At 48.2% G+C, this 24,918-nt stretch overlaps 1 protein-coding gene across 2 annotated transcripts in view; it reads right to left on the reverse strand.

Moving 5' to 3' along the window:
• Positions 1-22,893, reverse strand: part of LOC142571604 (arrestin domain-containing protein 3-like) — a 102,206-nt gene extending 79,313 nt beyond the window's left edge. Inside the window, exon 1 of one of the 2 annotated variants that reach the window (XM_075680103.1) lies at positions 22,207-22,887. In XM_075680103.1, coding sequence (XP_075536218.1) covers positions 22,207-22,465 — 259 coding nt within the window. In that variant the 5' untranslated portion in view covers positions 22,466-22,887. Of the gene's footprint in view, positions 1-22,206 lie in introns of both variants that reach the window. The other variant, XM_075680104.1, reaches the window with a different exon arrangement.
• Between the last annotated feature and the right edge of the window lie 2,025 nt (positions 22,894-24,918).

A 24,918-nucleotide genomic window follows, 5' to 3' on the forward strand; every position in this document is an offset into this window, starting at 1 on the left:
CGTTTCCGCCGCCAGTGGTTGCAGCGGTGGTCCACTGTCCTCGATCACGGCACACGGTGCCGCTTCGAGCGCAGCAGCCTTGACTTCTGGCTGTGCATGCTGCTCCCTCGCTCTTTATTTGCCGTTATCATTTTGTCCGCGCAGAATAACGCGACCAGTGCCAGTGGTACGTGCAGGCATCTCTCTATAGGGTAGATGGATACAAGCTCCCGACGCTCGTCACCGAGGTTCGTGGACCATTTCATAGAGTGACGTTTGGGAATAAACACATGAAATCAGCAGATAACGAGACCAAGAAAAACACAGAGGAAGTTAGATGCAGTTATTTTTTATTTTTAGTTCAAGTGTATAAATTATAATTTCAGCGGAAATAAAAGTGGCCGAAGAAACAACTTTCCGCCGGTGGAAGCCGAACCCAGAACCTTCGCATTACGCGTGGGACGCGGGTATTTATTTATTTATTTATTTATTTATTTATTTATTTATTCGTGCGCGCGCGTGTGTGTGTGTGTGTGTGTGTGTGTGTGTGTGTGTGTGTGTGTGTGTGTGTGTGTGTGTGTGTGTGTGTGTGTGTGTGTGTGTGTGTGTGTGTGTGTGTGTGTGTGTGTGTGTGTGTGTGTGTGTGTGTGTGTGTGTGTGTGTGTGTGTGTGTGTGTGTGTGTGTGTGTGTGTGTGTGTGTGTGTGTGTGTGTGTGTGTGTGTGTGTGTGTGTGTGTGTGTGTGTGTGTGTGTGTGTTGCATTCGCTGGCAGAGGTATTCTGCACTCTTTCAGACAACAATACAACTCCTTGGGTTGCGCAGTGAAATAGATACATTGCGTACACCTGCTCAAACGGACGCGCAAAGAGAGGACACTTTAGTCTTTTCTTTTTCTTATCTTAGTTGTTTAGCCTAAACCGCGCCACTCAGGCCATCGTGCGGATGTGCAACTTTACCAATGGCGTCACGTAGTACATGAACTTAAGGAGCAGGCAGCTGACCAAGAAACCCTCGTATGCTACCCGCCGGATTCGAGAACCTCGCTATGAGATTCGAGACCTCTAGGACCGAGACCTTCGCTTGTTTTTTTCGTCTACTTTCATTTCCCTTTAACTTATCATTTCTACACTTCAATTAAAGAAAGTGCGAATAACGTCCCCTGCACCATTGGGTTTCATTATCTGTTGGCTTCACATGGTCGTGATTCTATCTCTCTAACGACTTTGTTTGTGAAGTCAAATCGTTGGTTAACGATGTTATTAATTTTCGACAGAATCATTTTCTTTACTCTATCCCATCCCGCTGTTACACGAGCATCGCGAAGCCATACCATGATGTAACAATGAAGTCGTTTGATGGTAACGTAACGTTATATTGCCGGTATATCTGCGAGTGTGTGTGTGTGCAGAGGGCATTTCGCTGGATCAATGGGGGTGACGCGAGCTCTGCGCAGCGCAAGAAATCTGCAAGTACGATTGATGTCTGGGTGGCTGACGCACCGAGCTGCTCCCACCGTTGCTGCAAATCCTAGCCTTTGTTGAAGAATCCAATCAATCAGCTTGCTCGGATGGTGACGCAACCAAATCACTGGTCACATGTACCTTCTCCAGCTCGTCGATCGAAGAATTATCCAAGCGTGAGTGTACGTTAATAGCACAGTGCCGCAGCAGAATCTCATGCATACTTACGGATCAAGAGCAGTATATGTCATAACTACCGCATCCATCTGTGCGGTGCTCTTCCCAAAGAACATGCGCCGTTATTTTTTTGTTTCGCATAACCTGCCAGCCTCTGTAAGAACTCTATAAAAAGTACACATGAAGGTATATTGACGATTATTGCTAATAATTTGGTTAATTTCCGTACACTTAAGTACAGTGAGCATCACTGTAGAACGTAATACTGCAGTCCGAGCATAAAGCGCCAGAACGAATCAAAGTAATGACAGGATCGCAGGCCAAGTAATTAACAGTGACGTAATCATCTGATGGCGGACACGTGCCCCGAAAAAAAAGGACAAAGAAAGAAGAAAGAATTCGACAGCGTACCTTCACAGACCAGCTGCTAGCAAAGCTGTCGGTGAGAGCTGCGCAGTTGGACCATGCACGAAGTGGAGAATGCGCGTGCACGGTCGCGGCGAAGAGACAAATTTGCCGCAGCCGCAAACCGCAGCCGTGGTGGCCTCGTCGTTGGATGCGGGAGGTCGTGGGCTCAAAAGCACGCGGCCGCCGGTTACACACCGGTTGTAGGAACGGGCACAGACGTCCCCCAGCTCGGCTTTTTTTTTTTCAGCGATGAATCGCTCTGCGAAAGGAGTCCGCGCGCCATGCGAATCCCGTCGAACCCCGTGGGCACCAGCGAACCCTGGTGAAGGAGGCTTGGGCCGCTCGCACGGCGACAATTTACCACGTGGCGCCCCGAATGCACCTATTGAGGTGGAGAGACGCCTTGGGGTTGGGGACGAACACTCCTTTCCAAGCGTAGAGATCCCGTAATGGCCGAGCAGCGAGCGCGCTTGCAGCTATTTTGCCGGCATAGGTGCCCGGCGGCAGCACTATGCAAAGCATGCAAAAAGGAGATATGCACACTTGAACGTCTGCTCTGGGACTGTGGGTCGCTCGGCCCTGGCATTTCCCGGAATCGGTTTTTAGGAATGATCAGATATCCAGATCATATCCCTCAAATCCTGGCTGTCCAGTACGCCCGTGATAGGGCTAGGAGGCTTGACCTCCCGGTCCCAACATGGGACTAGCCAGGCAGGTGGCAACACCTTGTACAGGACGAGAATAAAGTTTTTTCCTCCTCTTCCTCCTCCTCCTCGCCTCCCATAGCCGCGGCGAGTGTTCTTCAACAGGGTCGTCTGTGGTTGGACAAGAGGCGCCCAAGGACAACTCGGGAAATCTCTGTTGGGCCCCTTTTCGAAATGTGAACCTCAGAAGAAGGCAGCAAGCACCAGGCCTGGGAACATCTATACCCATTAGAAAAAAAACAGTGGGTTTCCGGTGGAGCGGCCCGCTTAGTGCTTAATTATCACTACTTGCAGGACCAAATAAAGTTTTCCTTCCTTCCTTCCTTCCTTCCTTCCTTCCGGTGGCACCGAGATTTGAACTCCCGCATACGAGGCGGATGCTCTACCGCTAGGCCACCGGCTGCGGTAGAGCCAAAATACGCGTCTTCGAGTTACGTGCGAAGGCGAGGGGCTAACCATTCGTACTATGTGCGAATAGTAGTAACTTTTGAGACCAAATCAAATACGAATCAAATAGTGTCAGAAGCGAATTAAATCGAATCTCGAATACTTTTCGGATAAGGGACAGCCATTTTCACCAATAATATAAAACGATGTTCGCATCCAAGTATATTACCAATGTTAGCAAGCTTCTATCATTACATTGCACATAGTAGTATTGTGTAATAGAAGTACAAATGGAGCTTTAGGAACAAGCAATAACCAGTTAGTTTGCGTACTCGGGGCTCTTCGCCAAGTGCGAAGGGTAGAAATGTAAAGGGAAAAAAAATTTGACTCTACGAGTGGCGTATATACGGCGCGCTCCGGCGAACGTAACTTCTCGTGTTTCATATCTATGGAAGTCTTGCTCCAATTTTTCCGCTTGATCGCGCACGGCTGAAGATTCAACACATTCGGAAACTATTGGAAACATTCGCACTTCCAAATGGTGATCACTCGAATTCGAAGACCGCGAATACAACTCGACAATATTTGATTCCTTATTCGAAAGTCTCGAATATTCTCGCGCCCCCACGCGTTTTCCTGTATCTTCCGCAGATGAGTCGCCTGCAGCGGATCCGCTCTGGTGTGAACAACGGTCGAGGCAGCGAAGTGCGCGCGCCCGTCGGTCGGACTGACGGGCCACGCGCGCCGAATGTTCTTTTTCATTTTTTTTTTTTGTTTCCCCCGCTGACGTCAGGTCAGCAGCACGGCGAGCGAGGTCGCCACCACACTCAGCGACTCTGAAACAGCAACAACACACTCATAACTCTTGATGAAGAAAGCCCGAAAAGCGGCACACGTGCCTCTCTCTCTCTCTCTCTCTCTCTCTCTCTCTCTCTCTCTCTCTCTCTCTCTCTCTCTCTCTCTCTCTCTCTCTCTCTCTCTCCCTCTCCACACACACACACACGCACAAACAAACACACACACACACACACATATATATATATATATATATATATATATATATATATATATATATATATATATATATATATATATATATATATATATATATATATATATATATATATATATATATATTGTAACGTTCCGTGCCGGCCACAATATGAAATATGAAATGCTTCGTAAGCGTTCTTTTTTTTTTAGTCGCCTGCATATACGTAAAGCTGTGGAAGTTAAGCGCGCGGCCATAATTACGTAAACAGCGCCGTTCAACGTGTGACAAACTTGTTTTGGCGGTGAAATGCCTAAGGCGCGCCACGCACAAGCAGCGGAAGTGCGGCGTAGATTGTTTACTTTTTTTTCAGTTTAACGTAGATTTTTTTTTTCTTTCGTTTTGATTCCGCCTAGTTCTGTCGACCTTTCCTGCATTAACGTTCGGCGCACTCGCGGAAACACGTGTGGTTATTCCATTTCCTTTCTTCGTACTTTCTTTCATACATTTATTTGATCCGCTTCATTTTCCACGCGAAAGCAATCTGCTCGCGAAGGGGAGCAAGATTGGGAGCGAATCCACGAACTCCGCAAGCGGAGGCTGTGGGTTCGGCGCCGACCGGCGACACGCTATCTTTTCGTCCACTTTTAGTTCCCTATTTTTTTTTAAATTTTCCACATTTCAATTTCAATTACCCACAGCTGATTTCCAAAGAGATGGTTCATCGGATTGAGGGAACTGCCACGACGTATTGCTCTCCATACTTATGCTCCTCTGAGACTAAGCATTCCGCGATGAAGGAGATTTTCTTCTCACACTAGGGATATAACATGAAATTGAAAACGACAATCCAAACTTCGCGTTGCGAACGTTCAAGCGCACTCGTAAATATTGCGCGTTTAAACATTGAATACACTCAGATCTTTTTGTTTCTGCGAGCGTTTGCTCCGTATTCCTTACGTACGTGTCCAAATGGTGCACAAAATATTATTTGCCGGCCGTCCTGAATTATACACTGACAATATTTTCAGAAGAAGAAACCTCTAAACTCTGCTGGCTGTTTGAAGCAGGCTTTTTAATTAAGCCCTTGGGTTTCCTTAATTATGGGGTTTAGCCTTTCCGAGCGGCACCGTCGTAGTGGAGCTCTCCGGACTGATGTCAGCATCAGAGGATCCATGACGTGCACGCAAAACACGGGCACACGATCGTTCTTGCATTCCGATGACGATAATGATTTATCGGCATGCACATTGAAAGAGGCCAGTGACAAACAGTCGCCTAGCCTGCTTGAGTTAATCCGGTATGCTAGACATGCTTTTCATTCTAGCATTTCTTTTATACAGCTTATTAACCTTTCTTTGTCTTCCTCAAGTCTTGTCTGTCTGAATTGAATCGAATGGTGAGGTTTTACGTGCCAAGCCGCGATTTGATTGTGAGTCACGCCATGCAGTGGGGGACTCTGGATTAATCTTGACCACCAGGGAATATTTGACGTTCCCCCAGTGCACGGGACACGTACGGGCGTTTTTGCATTTCGCCCCCCGTCGAAATGCGGCCGTCGCGGCCGGGATTCGTTACCGCGACCTCCGTCGTAGCAGCGCAACACCACAGCCGCTAAGCCGCCTCGGCGGGTACCTCTTCATCCAACTTGCACCACTACCTGTGCCCGTGACCTCGTGCTCAGCTAGAAAGACGTCATAGCCACTCAGCAACCGAGACGGCCGGGTAGCACTGCTCTTGCAAAAGTTAACGAAAATCTTAAAATTTCCAAAAAAGATGAAGCGTACACTGGATCGGCAAATTACACCACGGACGTCAGTCGTAATGCTGGTGGAACATCGGCAAGCAAGAAAATATGCAACAGCAAAGGACAGGTAATTTGCCTCAGCTCGTAAATGGAGTAGCAAGGGAGCTCGTGCTTCCAGCCTCTCCGCAGTTGATCCCCTAGCTAAATCTATCCCAAAGGGGCGGGTGGCGAAGCCAGTGTGACACTACCGCACTAGCTGTTCGTGGCGTCACAGATTTTGACGGTGTCTGCTCGGGGCGTGGTTAATAGTTTATCGATTACGACAAGCATATTACACCGCACTCGCAACGAACCGAGCACACAGAGAATTTCTACAGCTACTTTCGAATAAAAAGCAGTTCAATCTTGCGAATATACCTTGCAATTCGTGTCGTCACACTAAAGTACTGGGGCTGTTATTAGAGCTCCAAATATAAAGAAGGGAAAAATAGCCTTTCAATTTCTCTGAAGTCAACCAACTTCTTTCCCGCCAAATAAACGAAAACATAGTCACGAAAGACTATTTCGCCAAACTAAGCTAGTTCAGCGCTGCTATCGGCGACCATATAACGTCTCGCAAAGCCTGGTACGTCTGATGGAGGACACGTGAGAGCTGATTTATCATTATCTATTCTCAGAGATAAAGAGTTGACCCGACGCCCCCGATACACCTCAACTGACGCATAGAAGGGTCTTCCGGGAAAAGCCTGCCGCGGTATCGATGTGCGTGCATGCTTCCAGATAGGTCACGTTATCATCACGATGTCGAACAGAAGAGCAAGAGCGCTTACACCTCAGGCATCCCTTGTGTCCTCCTTTGATATGCTGGTCAGGCATGCCAAGCCTGTTGCCATAGCTGTAGCCTCTCCAGATATTATTAAACTTTCTCTGTCTTCCTTGTATCAACGGTATAGTGCAACATTTGCGGAAGTAAACAAGGCAGTGCATACTAAGGACGGCAGCCGAGCACGAACTTTCGGGACAGACATCCCCGCTCGACACCTCGTAAATTACAATGCGCATTGGTTCAATCCTTTTGAAAATTAACTGGGAAGCGATTATACGTAAAATAATCATCCAAGACATGAAGTCGGATGCACGCGTAACTGCCGTCAGGTTTCGTGAAAATTGACACTAATTTCATCTGGACCATAGTGTCGTGCCACATGACGACGAAAAACAGTCACGAAACGCGTTTTGAGTACTGCAAGTTGACATGAAAACACGGGATGTATAGTATCAATGTGCCAACGTAGCCCACGATACTATAACCAATCCCTTTCTATGTTTGTGCTTTGGAAAAACAGTTATTACGTTAAGAAACACGAACAGACGGTCACTTCTCTACGTAAACGGAGTTGCTTACTTTAATCATGTCACCGTGGCATTTATTTTTTTAAGTCTTTCGCGTTCGTAACATATCAGTTGGTGATAAAAAACCGATCTGAAAAATCCGATTGCATGGTTGAGTCGCAGTCTTCTGATCTGAGGAGAATATAGAAACCCCGATAACTACCTCGGTCTAGTCGCGCAGACGATCGCGCACCGCGAAGAGAGAGGAAGCGAATCGCGAAGGACACCCGGCTCTCATAAACTTTCACACCACTACTGCCGATTTCAGACGAAGAAAACGAGACGAAAACTGCAAGGCCATTCCGCAAGCTCTGCGCCAGCGTTCTGCGCGTATACCCGCGAAGACGCTGCAGCCTTCTTTTCGCTCATGCAAAACAGCACCGCTTCGCTCCGAGACCAAATGCGCGCGGCTTCGGGCCCCCTAAGACGGAAGAAGTTCCGGGCGGATGCCCAAGAGAGATACCGGATACTTTATTTTCGTATATCTGCCTTCAAAGCGTGCAGAGTTGGAAGCGAAAGCAGCGCGGATGGCGGTGGTGGTGGGTGGATTAAGATGGCCGGCGCACTAAATCAACAGAAACAAGCACCGACCCGGAAGCGCCGCCACGTTCGCCGAAGGATGGGGAACGATCCGCGACGTCGCGTAGGGGCCACACGTGAAGGTCGGAGATGAAGGACGTCTTCGGTACTCGCGCGCGCGCGACACGGGAATACTTAAAACGTCGCCATCCGCAGCCGCCTCAAGGTGGGCCGAGGCGCGAAGGCGACGATGCCGCCACGGTATATAAACGCCTGCCAGGCCCTTCGTAACGAAATAATAAATAACCGGTATACGCGCGCGCTCTTCCTTGCGAGGAGCGCGCTGGCAAAGAGCGGGCCGCGTTGTCGCTTCTCCGGCTGCGCTTATTACTTCTCCACTGTTTCTTCGCTTATTTGAGCGCGCCCGGAGATTTTTAGTTTGCGCACCCGGAAACCAGGCGAGGAGAGAAGAAGAGAGGCTCGACTCGCAGACAGGCAGGGGCGCACGTGCAACTTCCGCGAGTGCAGTACGTGCGCGCGTCGTCGTCGACGCTACGCGGCGAGAGCGCAGCTGTCGCGTGTCGGAGAAAAAGGGAAGCCAGTTAACGTGTCACCTCGGTAATCGTGGCGTCCCGTCGGCGGTGCCAGAGAACAGCTATATAAGCATGCAGTGAGCAGGGAGCAACGTCCTCGACTGGCTGATAGGAGGACCTCGTGCCCATAGCGCTCGCACTATATATATATATATATCTATAGCCGGAAAGTCCACGAGATATATCTCGGGGTAATAAGGGGCTAATGAATGTGTCGCAAGCGCCCCTCGCAAACAACATCCGTACCTCTGGCATGTATGGGGATTCTATAGACGCGACGAAACTACTTCTAACGCTTTCACTGTTGTAAACACGATCGAATACACCCGCTTTGATTGCATGTTTATGCATTCGTGCAATTTATTCGAATGGACTGACACTGCCGAAGGTACATATATGTGTGACTGTGGAGAATTATAACGCTCGCGGCAACATTCCAAGCGGCCGTAGTGTGTGACCACGATTCTCGCGTGCACGATCGAGACACCTGCGTTATCGAGTTACGAGGTCACCTGACGGCTCTGTCCGTCAACGAGTCAAAATTCGCTTAGAAGAGCTTGTTGTTGGCGACTTGGTGTGTATTAGCGAACACTTTTACAACTGCGCGAACAAACGACCACAGAGAGAGGACAGGCGCAGTGAGCACACAATGCTGCGCCTGTCCTTGTGTGCTTGCTCTGTGGTCGTTTGTTTGCGAAGATATAAAACTGTAAGTCAAAATTCGCTTCACGGGCGGCCCGTTGCGGAGATGTCGGCGGTTTCGAATAACATCACGTTACTTCTCTACGAGTCAATCCTAGATATGGCTTCATGACCGTCGCAGCCAGTCACATATATATGGCAGGATGTCGAAATTTCTTATTGGCTCCAATTATTGGCTCAGAACAGTGTAGGAGTGTTGCATGCCGCAGGCGGACCTATAGCCATGCAAAAGTTGCCGGCAATCACTGCAAGTGCCGTAGGGTTTCAAGCCCGTCACACTACACCTGGCAAGAGAAGAAACCATGGTTCATGGAAAGCATGCAGAAACATGGGAAAGCAGCGAAACGACCGGAATGAGACACCGGCTTGAACACGGGCGCAAAAAAAGCACAGTCTGGACAAGGTCGGTAACGGCATAGAGCGTGGCGCGATAAACACGACGAAGACAGGGAATGAGGTTGTTCGTGCTGGAGGCGGGAAGAGAAACACAAAGTCTGGATTCTGGCACTGCGTACCGACGCAGTGCGTATACGCGACGGTCTGCCTAAAACAGTGCGCGTGCCCCGTGCGGGAAGGAAGGGCGGCGAGTGCACGCGTATACGGCGACGTCGGGCGCGCGCCTTTCGCTCGCTCCCAGTGACGTGTACGCAGCCAATGCAGGCCAGCGGGAAGCTGTTTTTTGGGTCAGCCGTGAAAGTGTCTGACCCAGACCCGCCGCAGCCAGAGTTACACGGCCGAAAAGAGCGGCGTGCCCAATTATTTGCTCCGAGCTTCTTTCTCTCTGCGTGTAACGTGACCAGGTCGTGCCGACACCGGATTCCTCCTCCACATTTGAGTGCATTCCGTATAAGACGTATACGCTTAACAAATAAATTACGGGGTTTTACGTGCAAAAACCACGACCTTTATTATGGGGCACGCCGTATAGTGGGAGATTCCGGTATTTGGACCACTTGGGGTTCTTTAACGTGCGTCCAAATCTAAGTGCACGGGTGTTCTCACATTTCGCCCCCGTCGAAATGCGGCCGCCGTGGCCGAAGACGTATATCTTGTGCAAGCACACACGGTGAACCAACACACGAAGATGCATTGCTGGAAGGAACTATATGCATGAATATTTGCACTTCTATTTTTATGTTTATGCCGATGTACTTAAAGAATCGCGTGGAGCATATATTATATCACACTTCGGCCTGTTGAACGCGATTACCCGAAGGCGCTAATTGCACGACAAATCGCAATTTCCTGGTGCCTAATTAAAAGTATACCCCATATTGAACTTTTTGAATTTATTCACATCAAGGCCTACGTAATTGCGAAGCTGAAGCCGAACAACGTTGAAGTCACGTTTGCTTAGCAGAAACCCTAAGACTACAGCTCCACTTTCAGGAAGGCCGCTCCCAGTATTAACACGTGTACTTGTTTATGTTTCTTGGTTGACCGCGTTTCACCGTCTCACAAATGTTATTGCCAAGCGTAGGACGCACCTGCATGTACCGGAAGTTTCTCGAGTGTTATCGATGGTTCCATCCGCTGTCCGTTGTCATCGAACCTTGTGTAAACTGATTGAATACATGCGCGACGCGAATTGTGTAGAACTTTCTGGATGACACGCGGGCACCAGCGATATAATCTGGAACCTCAGATGACCCACGTATAAAAGCTGACGCGCTTGACCGACAGATCAGATTTTCGACGTTCGCCGACCGTGTTCGCCGCTATCGTTGCAATTTGAATGTAGCTTGTGTTTTGGCCACAGGTTCGCCCAATAAAGGAGTTAGTTTCGCCATTCGCAGTTTTGCTACTGTGTTCTTGACCGTCACTACCACGCGACGGTATGTTCTAAAGAATGCATTCCGGTGAATATAATCCCGGTCTGCCAGATGGACGCTTTGGGAAAACTACTAGCTGGAAGGATAGGATAGGAATAAACTTTATTTGTCCAACGGTTATTGCTGTTGGTGCCCGGGGCTAGGCTGCCAGGGGTCCATCACCCAAAGAAAACCTTCCGAGAAATGCGATTGTATTTCGTTGCGTGCTTACCCCGTTTCTTTCTGTCTCCTGCCTGTCTTTCTGTGTTCTTCATATTCCGGCGAGTTGTTTCCGATCCTCATGAAGGGCTTAACGTTATCAATATCATAATCGCGCCATTTTCACTTCGTTAATTGTAAATAGCTTCGTTTCCGTATGCTTTGATCCATTTATATGTACTATCGCACTCAGTATCAGCCACAACGCGAAAGTGCGCGGCAAAGCAGTCGCGCTTTGTAGCTCATATACCGAGCTTTGTAGCTCATACCGAGCGCGATATTAGAGTTGCGTAATGTGTGCTCGCGTGGAGCACAATTACAGCGCCGGGTTCCCGTGCTCGGTGTCCTCGCCTCGAAACGTTGTCTGAGGCATTGCATCTTTCAAGCTAGCCAGAGCGGCAACCGGTTCCGTCACAAGACCTGTCCCAGGGGCCAGTGGGGCTATAGTACACGAAAGTATATGCAGCCCGGTACGAACAAGATTGGGACGCTCTATCGCCAGAGCAAGAATTTAACTCGTATACGTAACGTCCCTCGTGGACTATGCAAAGTGCACAGCCTAAACAGTTAATCGTCATCGTGATCGAAGCACAGAATCACGGTGACCAAGGCGGAGTTCAGCAAACGGCTCCTCCGTGGCGCGCACTCGCTGCCTCTGACCGCGCTTATCGACGGCAGGCCGCGTGACAGCTCGGCCAGCCTGACGGCACTCGTCTCCCTGCTGCTGCCGTCCTGTGCGATGCAACGCGCGGCCGTGGTTTCGCGTTCCCTTTCTTCTCACAGATGCTAATCTTCTCACCGACGCCGGCACCACCGCTTGGAGCGCGCGTGGCTGTCGTCGTTCCACGAGTGGCGCCGCCACGTGGATCTCGGAGCGGGAGAATGGATCAGCCTCGAGTAGCGGCCAAAAATTCAATAGACAAAAAAAAAAAACCGGCACGGCGTGGGCAGCACGGCTTTTGGGCGCCTCCGTCTCCGCTACACGTGCATATGCTTTTCAAAGAATGCGTTGGCGGAGATTCGCTTCGCACGTGCTGTGCCGACGGCGTGCACGTACATTGCGTAATGCAACTCTCAGCTGCGGACCATAAAGCTGTTCGGCTTAAAATCACGCCGTGTGCACCTCTTGGGATATTTGTTTGTTTGTTTGTCTGTATTTATTTATTTATTTATTTGGGGGATGTTCGAAATTACGAAAAGGAATCAAATGGTCACTCCTATTTAATGTGCACTTCATTCGGGAATCCACAGCTCGAAGATGCCGAATAGCCGTTTCGTTGTAATCCATACTGGAGTCTCCATGACGATGGGTGTGAAGAGGGCTGTTCCGAATGATTCTGCTGCAGGGGCAACAGTTGCAGAACGAACGCACGGGGCAGCTAACTTCTTCCCAATAATTTTCAGTCATTTAATAAGAATGACTCGCTTTTAGGCATCCTCTACACGAATTTTCCCGATTTATTATTTAGCCAATTTCGCTATGGTGAGACTTGCCAAACGTGAAACAATGTGCGGTGCCGTTGTAGAACGTATCTCACTTTTCTTCTTATTTCAGAGAACACAACAATGCACCGCATGCGGTGACATATATGCTGCCAATTCCCTTGTATCAATAGAGTCATTTTCGTGGCGACCTAGGTAACAGAAAGTAGTTGCTACTCGTTTGCAATCTCCTCAATCGCCCGGAAAGCTAACTGTGAACGGCGTTATCTAGCTGTATATGTCAATGACTAATTTTATTTTATTTTATTTTGGCGAGACAAGCACCTCGCTAATTTTATATTTCAGGTAGCTTCACAAATGCGAAAATATTCGATATTTGATTCGATATTCCGTGGTCGTTCTTCACAAATATTCGTAATCGATTCAGAAATTTCAGTATTCGAACACCTATAACTTAATTTTAACATTATTATTATAATTATGATATCAAACAAAGGCGACTTTTGCCACTTGCATAAGAAACGCTTGGATCAACCTCCCCTGCTCTTCGGCGACGTTATTCAATGGTCACGGTCGCTCACACGCGCACACACGCACGCTGTAACTGAATGTCCCCGCGGAAGGCATAAACAGAGTAAACTCTGCATACTCTTCGGTTGCTCTATACTTAATAAGTACATCGAGTTAAGTGAAGCGCGGGAGCAGGCAAATCGGCTAGCTGCTCTATTAGTAGGCGAGCCTGCACAGTCGATCCCGCGGTGCCAGTGAAGCCCGGTCCACCACCTGACCTCGCTGTCTGCGCGACCCTCTTAATTGCATCGTGCAACGAACGCTCTGGCGTCTGGGATCCAATTAGGGAGGCGCGCGCCTTTGCGCCTGGCGCCCGTCACGCGCGCAAGTTGCACATATACGCGCCGCGTCATCGGGCTAACTCTGTTTGGATTGACATCCGCGAGCCCTCAGCCTCGCGCTTCGCACCGGCCCGCGAAGGACCCCTCCTCCTCGAGGATAAGCAGAACCCGCGCTGTCTGTAGTGGGACAGAAGGCTCAGAGGTCAGAGGCCGAAGTGAGCAGAGCTTCGGCGACCCGATCGATATTTGGGTTCAGTGCGATCGCCACGTTGTGCCTGGAAGGGTGGCAGTTAGGGGATAGCTATAGCAAGAGAGCAAGCGCAAATGAAAACAGGCAGACCATGGACAAGGGCTTGGACGAGCCTTGTACCTGGCAGGAGGCACTGAAGCAGAAAATTAAATTATGTATTCGTATAGACAAGTTTCGCGTTTGTAAACAGGGAACCTATGACGTCGATGGCGCGCAGCCGCACTCGGCAGAATAAAAGATGACGCACTTTGCCCCCACCCCTCACCCCCCACCGCTGTCAAAAGTGGTGGGGGGGGGGAGGCAAAGTATGCCATTTACCACCTCCCTTTTTAAAGCGGGCACTGGTACTTTCGGCTGCAAGCTGGAAAGCCCATTAAAACTACAGTTGAAGTTAAATTTTTTTTAGTACAGTGACCACATAAGTAAAGCTTTTCTTTACTACGCATACCCCTACTTGGACAAGGACGACTGTCTTTTGTGCCTTCCCGGGACGCCCTGTAGCGGACAACGCGCGGGATTCGCCGTGCATGCTGGCGTTGCGGATAACGCCTGGCGCTGCGCAGTTCCTGCCCTAACAAACTGTCAACTTGCACAACTTGCATCATGTCCAGTTTTTTTCGGACCGCTATATCCGTATTACAAAACACAATTAGCTTGTTACATTTCATGTGCGGGTGAGGGGGAGGTCCGTATAAAGTATTATAATCAGCCGCGCCCAACTATACTGGTGTGTCTTACGGAATTAATTCGTTGCATTATCAAATGCTGGAAGTACTTAATATCTGTCCGTTTCAGCATTGCCGTCGCCTTATCACCATCAGAAATCTAATCACACCTCTTACATATATAACTGTCGAATTGCATTGTGTAAATCGACTTATCGCAGATATGCTCGTGAAAATGACCTTGGTCGGACTCTCCGCACAGCCATTTCAATACCGATAGAACACTGACTCTTCTTTTTTTTCGTTTTTTCTAAAAATATGTCACTTCTGACTGACGATTTCATTTCAGGCTGTTTCTAAATAAGAGCTACATAATCACTTGTTTCCTGGCAAGACTAAACACAGCAGATAGTTCGTATTTTGAAAAATTGAGGGTCGCTTTTTGGTGATGTGTACCGAAAATTTGCATTGTGTAGGTCGCTTATGTACACTGAAAACAGTAATGACTGGCCCAGTTTTTATGCATTATACACGGCATTTGGTTATTTGTTTTCCCCAGGTATCCTCGGTAAAATATCCGGTGCATGGTGTTTATATATTTACTCGACGTACGAAACAATGTTCTGAGTGACGAGCGATATATGTTTACTCTGTGTAGGTTCATTACAGCCTTTGCGTAAAGCTAGTTACTCATTGAAGCGTTTCAGGGTGTCATACTGCCGCTAATCTAGATCTTTCCTAGACTCCTCAGACAACGCACGAGATACGGACGTGAAATTCTGTGAAAATAGAAAAATGTTAAGCGCAATGCGTTGCAAAATTTTCACTTTCCTGCTTTAAATGCAAGTGTTGTAGATAATTACTAAACCCTGTTTTTTTTTCTTTTCATGTATGTTCGTGAAATACCTTCAGTCACGAATTAGGATCGACTGTCGATAAATGTGCGAAAGTTACGTAATTTTATCCGAAGATGCTGGAGACTCCATATAGAAAACTAGTCAAGGTGGGAGAATGACGCTGCGCGTTTTATAGTGACCCATCATAATTACACAGTAACTAAATTTTCATTTATTGTACAGTCATTCATGCTGCGTTCGTCCATTAACTATGTTGAATCACCCGTTCGAATTACGTGCACAGGTTAATTATTGGGCACAAGCATTACAACAACGGAAGAAATAATATTTCACGATTACAACCAAAATGCCTCATTTCAACCATCCCGTCAAAGACGGTAGTGCCTTCATGAAAGCGGTGGTGTGAAGCGACACATTTCACTCAGAAGTGAAAGGGGTGTACGTTAAGAAAGCAAAATGTTCAATTTACTCAAAGCTTAATGTTCATTGTCTATTCATTGCAACCACTGCACAGTAATGGCAAAAATAAGACACGCTCACAAACGTGTACGCCGTCACTGAAGGGGATATTAGAAGATTCGTAGTCTGTTTCTCCGGTGTCTTCGGTGAGCTAAACAAAGCATCTTGTTCATATCTAGTGAAAAATAGTGGCATAGTATGGATAAGATGTACGCAAAGTTAGAAATGGGTGGCTTAAATGCGCATATTCCAGCAGAATACGTATGCAAGTGGTCCGTAGCGTTATTAGTGTGTTTTACGAGCGGTGTAAGACTTGGACTGGCTGCGCTGGTATAATTACAACAACTGAGGTCAAATTTTGCGAACATACGGAGAACAATACGCCAAGTTTATGTGTTATGGCAAATACATGTTGATCAATTACAGCGTTAAAAAATTGCAAGCAAGCGTTCGAAAGTATTGCGCTATTGCGTATTAGCTAGGTTTCCCAGTGTTCCGAGAGAACTGTGCGTTTCAGATATCTTATACTTTGAAGGAATAGGCAGCATTTTAAGTGCAATGTGTGACGTAGTTTTAACCCTTCTGGATTATTTAGAAGCGTTACGAAGAAGTATTGAACCCTCATCATTTTTTCGTTTTTAGTTTTTCATGCGTGATATATTAGTTTCGCCTGGTCTCTTCATTTAAATAAAGGAAAACATATTATAGGGTTTTTGCGTGCCGAAACCACGATCTGATTATGAGGCACTCCGTAGTGGGGGACACCGGAAATTGTGACCACCTGGGGCTCTTTAACGCGCACCTAAGTATCACATTTGTAGTAAATTGCGCATGTAAGCTATCCGGAGCTTTATGAATGTGTTTTGCGAACAAATAATTTATCCCTTTGCCCTGTAAGAACTGCGAACTCAATAGATATCAAATCTAGAAGAAATAAAGGGGGGGGGGGGCGTTATAGAGCAATAAAGCATTGTCGCAGGGCTGGGATGGCGAGTCAATCCCTTTCTCTTATATTGCAAGTAGTTTATGTTGATCATACGTCGTTGCGCATAACTTCAACAATACTATTACCTAAACTAGCGATACATTTATGTTGTAGACTTAAACAATAAATATAATTCTTTGTTGAATTATTCAGATTCTTTGTAACAAATGTGTATTCTTTCTGTGTGCTGTTCTGCTGCTACTGCGCGGGATCCAGGACCACTGTGGGGCACTCATTGCCCTTTGTCCCTGTATCATTTCGAGGTTTTATATAGTTGCAAGAGATAAATGGAAATTCAGAAAATTTAGATCATTTTTCGGGCCACCATGGGTGACTGATAAATATGTCCCGGTCTGTTAAACATAAATATAACAGAAGAATTTCCTCTAGAAATAGGTGGCACGCGACTGAGTGATACTTGTTGGGGGGCTAGTTGGTGCATGTTTCCAGAAGAGGGTTGTAGCGCCAAAAATGACAACGCATAGCATAGCAACCCGTCTCGCTTGCTATGTGTTGTCTTTTTCGGCGCTACAACCCTCTTGTGGCACGCCACTGCCACGAGCAGAGCGTGGTTGGACGAACCGGACGAACCACGATATAAGCAGGCGTCATCATTCACGATGTCATGATGGTCTCTCTATCGGAAGTTGTAAGCATGTTCCCCTTGGACACTCAAACTGCCGCAGCGCCTCCTGACCCGCGCTGCTCTCCGGAACAACTAGCCCAACTTACTCGATTGCGATCTGCTACGTGTTAATCGCGCCCTTTCAGGGCAGTCTTTACAGGACGCTTGCCAGGAAAATACGCTGCTAATGAAATTTCAAATTAATAAAGACGGCACATCCATCACGCTGGTTGGAATCGATGTTAAGCGAATCTTTCTTGAAACGTCTCGAGTAATCGATGTGCAAAGTGCCACGCGATGCGCGCAGGTTTATTTGATTTCCAACAATAGCGCAAGGAACTCTTCGTGTTCCTGTCCAATCGCAGAAGTCTTGTGTCCTTTGGCTTTTTGGTAATGCGCACGTTGTTGTTATTATCCGTGTGATCCACGACAACACATCCAGTGAACCGAGTGGACGTCACAGGTGTTCGCAATGAACAGCGGCGCACGCCGAGTGACCCAAATTCGCGTGCAATGGTTCATTGAAGAGCGGCACCAAACGAGTGTCACATAATAGTCCAAGCATAGTTGCCAATTTAACGGCTAAATTTAGCGCTTTTTCTTCTTTTTCTTTTCTGCCTAATGGGAAAATTTGTTCTCCTGTGGGCGGCGGGATATTAGCGCTGTTCTCGTAATTGTGTTTCTTTTTATTTGATGGACAAAAGCAAGATATCTTTCTTTACAAATTCGTGCTTCACGTGTCCCAATCATGCAGCCTATTCAGGTCCTTTTGCAAGTGAGAGGGAATATCATCACCGTCCACAGACAGCGTGCTTCGCATTTCTCCCACCTTAACTGTGCGGGCCGGTGTCCGAGGTAACGATTAAATGCTGCTTCAGTTAAACGGTATCGTTCGCAAGATCGGCATGATGGAGGTCTATATACGGCGCTAGCGATGGCACAAACAACTCAGCCACGCCAGCGAACAAATACACACAGGACGCGCGACCACGTCAAGATGAAAGTGACATTTTTTTTTTCTGTAATTTTATTCTCTACCCGGTAGTTCAACTTGCTTTCTGGCCAGTGATTGTAGCTCACGGAAGAATCTTCTTTTAGTTTCGTTTCGCAATACATTTCCACACTTCACATAATATTGCTAATTTATATATTTTCATCCTTTATGGACAAAAATAAGCACATTCTTCTGTGCGGTGCATCGTTTCTTTCTTTTTTAACGGTACCTTACGTTTACGCAATAAAACATTTTGAGCGTGATTCTGATTGTTGTCTGAATTTAGCGAGCTTTCAGCGTATTTTCGGTGCTCGTATCGCGGGTTTTAATTTTTTTTTTTTTTGGGGGGGGGGGGGGTCTTGACTAGCGGTTTGTATATGTTTAGTTGATCCCACTGGATCCAAGTTGATCCGGCGCTTCGTTTCGACCCCGGTTCCCTCAGCACGGCAACCCAGCGTTCCGCCCATTAAGACAACGGAACACCCAGCGACCCTAGTTGGCGGGAGAACAGTTAGAGACACAGGCAGGCAGCCAGATATATAGACAGAGGAAAGTGCGTGAAGTATCCTAAGAATGCCAATCACATCATTAATTGGTACATATATACTGTACCTACGAGGATATATTATGTATGTTAAAGAAAGTTGTGAGTCTGGAAGCTGCGAAACCGCCGCGTTTCCGCGACGTCGTCAACTGCCAAGAAGGGCAATTCGACGGGCGCCATCCCGTCGCGCCAGAGTGAGACCATAGATGGTGAGACCCTTGGACAGGCGGCGCGTCGTCATCTTGAGCCAAGGCTGCTGGAGCGGCTTCCCCTAGGGCGACTCTCTCTCTCTCTCTCTCTCTCTCTCTCTCTCTCTCTCTCTCTCTCTCTCTCTCTCGGCCATTCCGTTGCCCGGTGCCCATCGGCGACCACCACGTTTTTGGGCACGGAAATAAACCGTTGTTTTCTTTGAAAGAAATAATAATAATAATAATAATAATAATAATAATAATAATAATAATAATAATAATAATAATAATAATAATAATAATTGTAATGACGAAGACAGCACAAACGTTACTGCGGCCGCATGGCTTCAGAAGTGAGGAAGACAAAGACCAAAGGGCCGGTGTCGCTGCTAAATTTGCTCGCGCTGTCGTTTGGCTGGAACTGCTCGGCTGCTCTCCGCGCTGGAGCCGCTAAGCGTCAATAAACCTCGTAGCATTTGGTGGAGATGCGGGGTACGCTGACGCCTCGCCCTGGAACTCCGGAGCCGCACTCTGCCCGCCGCTACCGCCAAGACCACGCCAGACGACGGCGGTGAGCGACCCACTTCAACTGCATGGGCCTGCGGTGCCGTTCGTCAACGATACCTGCTACGAAAATGCTACGAGAATCAACGAGAATGCTAGGAGTTTTATTGACGGCCAGCGGGTCCAGGGCGCAGAACGCAGCCCAGCAGTTCCAGCCAAACGAAAGCGCGAGCAAGAGCAGCGACACCGACCCTTTGGTCTTTGTCTCCTTCACTTCAGGAGCCATGCGGCCACAGTAATGTTTGTGCTATCTTCGTCATTTAATAATAATAATAATAATAATAATAATAATAATAATAATAATAATAATAATAATAATAATAATAATAATAATAATAATAATAATAATAATAATAATAATATGTTTAAGACGGGAACAGTCGTGAGGCCTTCGTTCTGACGCACTATCGTAACGCTCCGGTAGCGCGCATGAAAAATGATCATGGCCCATGTGACACGTAATGCATAGGCAAACAAAAGAAAACAAGGAATACAGTAATATAAACAGCCGCAGTATAAAAGCTCACATACGCGAGACCGCAGGCATTCAAAACTGCATGGCGGACGCACACTGCAAGACTAAGAACATCAATACAATGTTGCGCACCTGTAAACACATGTTTACGGGTTGGTGTAATTTAAACTCGATACTTTGCAGCTTCAGCGAAAAGGATAAGGGGATTTCCTAGACAACAACACCAACAGACAACGACGACAATAACAACACGTGACCTGTCTTCTTTTGCCGGGCTCTTTTCACGTCCTTGAAGCAGCGGTGTGATAAGATCGCGCTGGTCTTCTCATTTTCCTCGTCGAAACGTGTGTTTTCATAGCTCGGGGAGGTAATTCCCGTGCCTTGGCAGTGGAACTACCCATCCTCCCGTTCTCTCTCTCTCTCTTTGTTTCTTTTAAATGTTTCCCTTTCTTTTTTCCTGACCGCTTAGGCAGAACTAACAGTAATACCATTGACGATCACGAGGCTGAAGAACAATCCAGGTTAATATCGCCTTCTGGTCACAAAATTCGCCCTTGCATGTTTGCCCGTGAAACCGTTCGTGCTTTGACGTAACAATTGTCTCAAAATCCGACGGTCGTTTTCAGCTGCGCAATGCGAACCCGTTTTGCGACCTACAGCTGTGCAGAATGATGTATCGCGCATTGTCCAAGAGAATCGAGTCTGCACATTCTGTTTTCAAAGACCCAGTAGCCAATCGGCATACATAACCCTGGCCTGTCCGCGGCTGGTTACGAAATTCCGTGCGACCACTATTCTCGATGGAAATATTGTCGTTCTTGTAATGTTACTTCTAGAAAAAAAAATTCTGGAGGGCGTTTCGGTGTGTCCGTTCGTACGTCTGTCTGTCTGTCTGTCTGCTTAGTTTCTATTTTTATTTTTTTAATTTTCATTAAATTTTATTGTCCAAAACAATCTCTATGTCTGTCTGTCTTTCGCTTTTCTTTTTCTTCTTTCTTTCTTGAGATCGAACTTTAGTAAGACGCCACTAGACAGCTGTACACTGTCACAGCGTGCGCCAGTGCCAGCTACCAAACATTCCTCCGCCGTCTGTTAGATGGGTGGCGCGTGGGAAGTTTCAAGCTTTTCAAATTGAGAGCAGGAGGTTGGTGAAATGACAAATGATTCCGCGAGACATTTCGGAGTGAAGCTAAACTTAGGCTGCACGTTCGCGCCGGCCGCCATGCGAGCTTCTACTGGAGAGCACGCATTGTAAAACGGGAGACGCCGGAATCTATTCGAAAAAAGCCAAACGCCACACGGAACGGCGCCGACGGTGTCCATCGTGCATCAGCGGTCGCATTCTTCGGTGAACGCTGTTTGCGAAGTTACTCCGCGCCGTAAATTCAAGAGGAGCTGTTTGTTTGTGCTCGCTCTGGACTTCTCGACGCCACACCACCCCACTTGTATTGTTTTTCTTTCTTTTTCGTTCTCTTATCTCTTTTCCTCTCTCTCTTCTTCAAGTGGCAGTGAAAACCCGCTGCCTTGGTCTGGTCTCCGGCCAACAAAAACAAACAACCTGCCGACGAAAGGCAAGTCAGTCGACTGGCACGTTCCCTATAGAAACGGCGAAGATATCGGCCGCCAGAGAAGTGGCTACCCTGCGCGGTGACCGGGGATAGCTGCTGCACCGAATTCGACACGATTAAGGTGACAGCTACACATGGTATGCGTTTGTCGCGTATTCATCGATGCCTGGGCCGAAAGCTCAGCATTGACAGTTGAAGCGATAACATATGTGCGAGACACGTCTATATAAGTACCGAGCTATCGATAATCCGTCTCGAGAAGTGGTGAAGAAGTGCAGCATTTTTTCGGGAATCTTATTTCAGCTAGCGCGTTCATGCCGTTCGAGCAACTTCGCAATGCGCGCTGGAAAATGAAACCAAGCTAAAGAAGGGAAAGGACGCCCAGGAGGAGGATCGCGGAGCGCGAGGTTTAAATTTCGATACAGCACACGGCAGAATGTTAAACCATCCTCCGCGCGCAAATCGAGGCTCCAATCGAAAGCCGCGTCATGTGGCGGGCAATACGTCGCAGATTGCTTACGACCGTACACCGGACAACACCGGCGTGCCACAAACAATGCAGACATTCGACACTCGATACATCGCTGAAAGTATGACGCACGGACGCGTGTGGCATCCTAGAAATGACGCATATATAGGGCGCACTTACCGGAGCCAAAAAGTGTCTGTCCCTGGAAGAAATACTCCATCTCGGCGTTGTAGTGCTCGGTGTAGGCACCCAGCCGGTTGCCCGTGCTACGCGACTCGGTCCAATGCACCTTTGCTAGTCCGCGCATGAACACGCGCACCGCCTTCAGCCGCATGTCACCCTTGAGTTCGAGCACGCACTTGCCGCGCACCGCCTGTCCGGGGTGGTACACGCTGCGGTATCCGTCCAGCACGATGTCGAACGCTTTCAGCTTGCCCATGGTGGCTCGGCAGCCTCGTGGACTTTACGTCGTCGCGTCGTCGCCTCTCGCGGACCATCGGAGAGAGCTCACCGCCGCCGGAGGAGTCAGCCCGCGCCGGGCTCGCGGCCGCTTCGCTCGCCAAGCGCGTGCTGCGACGCCCGCGGACGCCGGCGGCCCGCGACGGTCACCGAACGCATCGCGCACACTGCTCGGTGGTCGACGCCGATATAACACCCCTGCTGGCTCCGCTGCTCGCTTTTGCGCGGCGTCGACAACGTTGCTTCTCCGATCGAAGCCACTCGGAGGAGGCAGAGGAGGTATCGACGCCGGAGGAGAGAGCACAGGCAGCAGCAGGCAGGCCTTCTAGCAGGGTAGCAGCAGGCCCCTCGGGAATGCGCTCCCGCTCTCGCGCTGTCCCGTTTAGGTGAGAGTCAGAGCGAGACCAAAGCAGAGAACCGAAACTAACTAGTAGCAGACGGAACAACAGACGCCACACGCGCGCCGGCCAACGTCGGCGGCTGGACGGACCGTTAACAGCGCAAGAAATACGTCGGCGCTATGCTGCTGAATGGACACTCGTGCCTCGAAAACATCTATAGATGATCTAAGGAGCCAGGCACGCGAGGTATGCACTTTTCGGGCCCCCCGCAGCGCGTAGGCGACGCTTTGCATGACAGCTTGGTTGGGGAAGTTCGATTAGGAGCCAAGACGGTGCTGCCATCCAGAGACAAAGCAGAGAGTCTGCACTCTTCCCGACATGCGTCACGCTAAACTTGCTAGAGAATTGATTATTAAGCGCCAGATGGCGCTAGGCGCGCAGTATAGACAGATAGCAGCGGACATCAATGAGCTATGAAAATGATGTGAGATAATTGTTTTAGGAGACATGAGTAGCGCATGTTGAAGATATGGATGGGTACACAGACTCCACAGGTAACATCATGCTGGATATGTGTGAGAGGCATAACCTAGTTGTCTGTAACTTTACTGATAAGTATGACGGGATCATAACATGGGAGGTAGGGGATCGACACTCGACAATAGACTATGCGTTAATGCCACATAGGATGTACGATAGATTAGGAGCCATGATTATAGATGAACAGGGCTCCAGAAGTATAGGTAGCGACCGCAAACGTATCAAGTTGAGTTTTAAGAGGGAAGCTAAAACACGAACGAGGCGTGAGGAACAGCCAGGTGGGATTTTTTACTCGGAAGAGAAGTGGAAATAGCGGCCAAACAAATTGAAGAGGAAATATCAGAGGCAGTGGCGTAGCCACAGGGGTGGCCGGGGTGCCGTGGGCCCCGGGTGCACGGGGCCAGTAGGGGGGAGGGGGGGTGTCATATACGTCGGAAGACACCCGAAAATTGTCGATATCCTCGCCTTCCTCGACTACACTCGGGGGGGGGGGGAAGGGGGTTGACAGAAGCGCTAAGGGCCCCGGGTGCCAGACGACCTAGCTACGCCACTGATCAGAGGTTACTGAAACTGATTGGACTTACCCAAAGTTAATGAGACTATTTGAGCGTGAGCTATGTAAGGTGCGAGTCAGGAGAACACGGCAAGGGATACGAAAACTCAAGAGCTGGTGGGATGAGGTTAAGAAGGCCATAAAGAAACGTCGGGAAGCCTCCAGGGAACACAGGTATTGCAAAAGTAAGGGAGAACCTGAAGCAGAAGTAGAGAGAAAATAGGTAAACTACATAAAATGCAGAAGGGAAGCATCCTATTTGATCAACGAGAAAATCAGCACAAAGGGGTCCCAATGGCTGTCAGAAGTAAACAATAAAAAAGATAAACAGGCAGCTAGGAAATTCTGGCAACATCTGAACTCCTTGGGTAACAGGACAAGTCTAGAGCAGAGGAATATAGTAACAGCTCAAGGTACTCGGTTAGACGGAGAGGAGGCAATGGAGCATATAGGAACCACGATATGGGGGGAAAATTTACAGAACAGAGAAATGGTACATGCAGTATGTCGGAGAGGAATAGCCCGGTCAATACACTGCTTTCGCTTGGACAAAGAGAGTGGGAAAGGGCCGGGAAGAGGGTACCAAGTAGCACATCGGCAGGCCCGGATGGTATTCCAATTATGTTAATAAAGAAATTGGGCCCGAAATCTAAGAAAGCATTAAAGGAGGTGGTGAGCAAAATGCTAATGGATGGTAAAGTACCTGACGAATGGAGGCTAAGTAGGATGAGAATGATATATAAGGGAAAGGGGGACAAAGCTGACATAAATAGCTACCAGCCTATAACAGTGACGTCAGTGGTTTACAGGGTGGTTATGCAGATTATAAAGGACAGACTGCAGGCATGGGTAGAAAACGAGGGGATGCTTGGAGAGCTACAAAATGGGTTCCGGAAGCATAGGAGGCTAGAAGACAATCTGTTCTCACTGACACAGTGCATTGAAATAACTGAAAAGGAATACAGACCCCTATGGCTGGCGTTTTTTGGATATCAAGGG

The sequence above is a fragment of the Dermacentor variabilis genome, chromosome 2 (genome assembly GCF_050947875.1).
Source record: "Dermacentor variabilis isolate Ectoservices chromosome 2, ASM5094787v1, whole genome shotgun sequence".
NCBI classification, from domain to species: Eukaryota; Metazoa; Arthropoda; class Arachnida; order Ixodida; family Ixodidae; genus Dermacentor; species Dermacentor variabilis.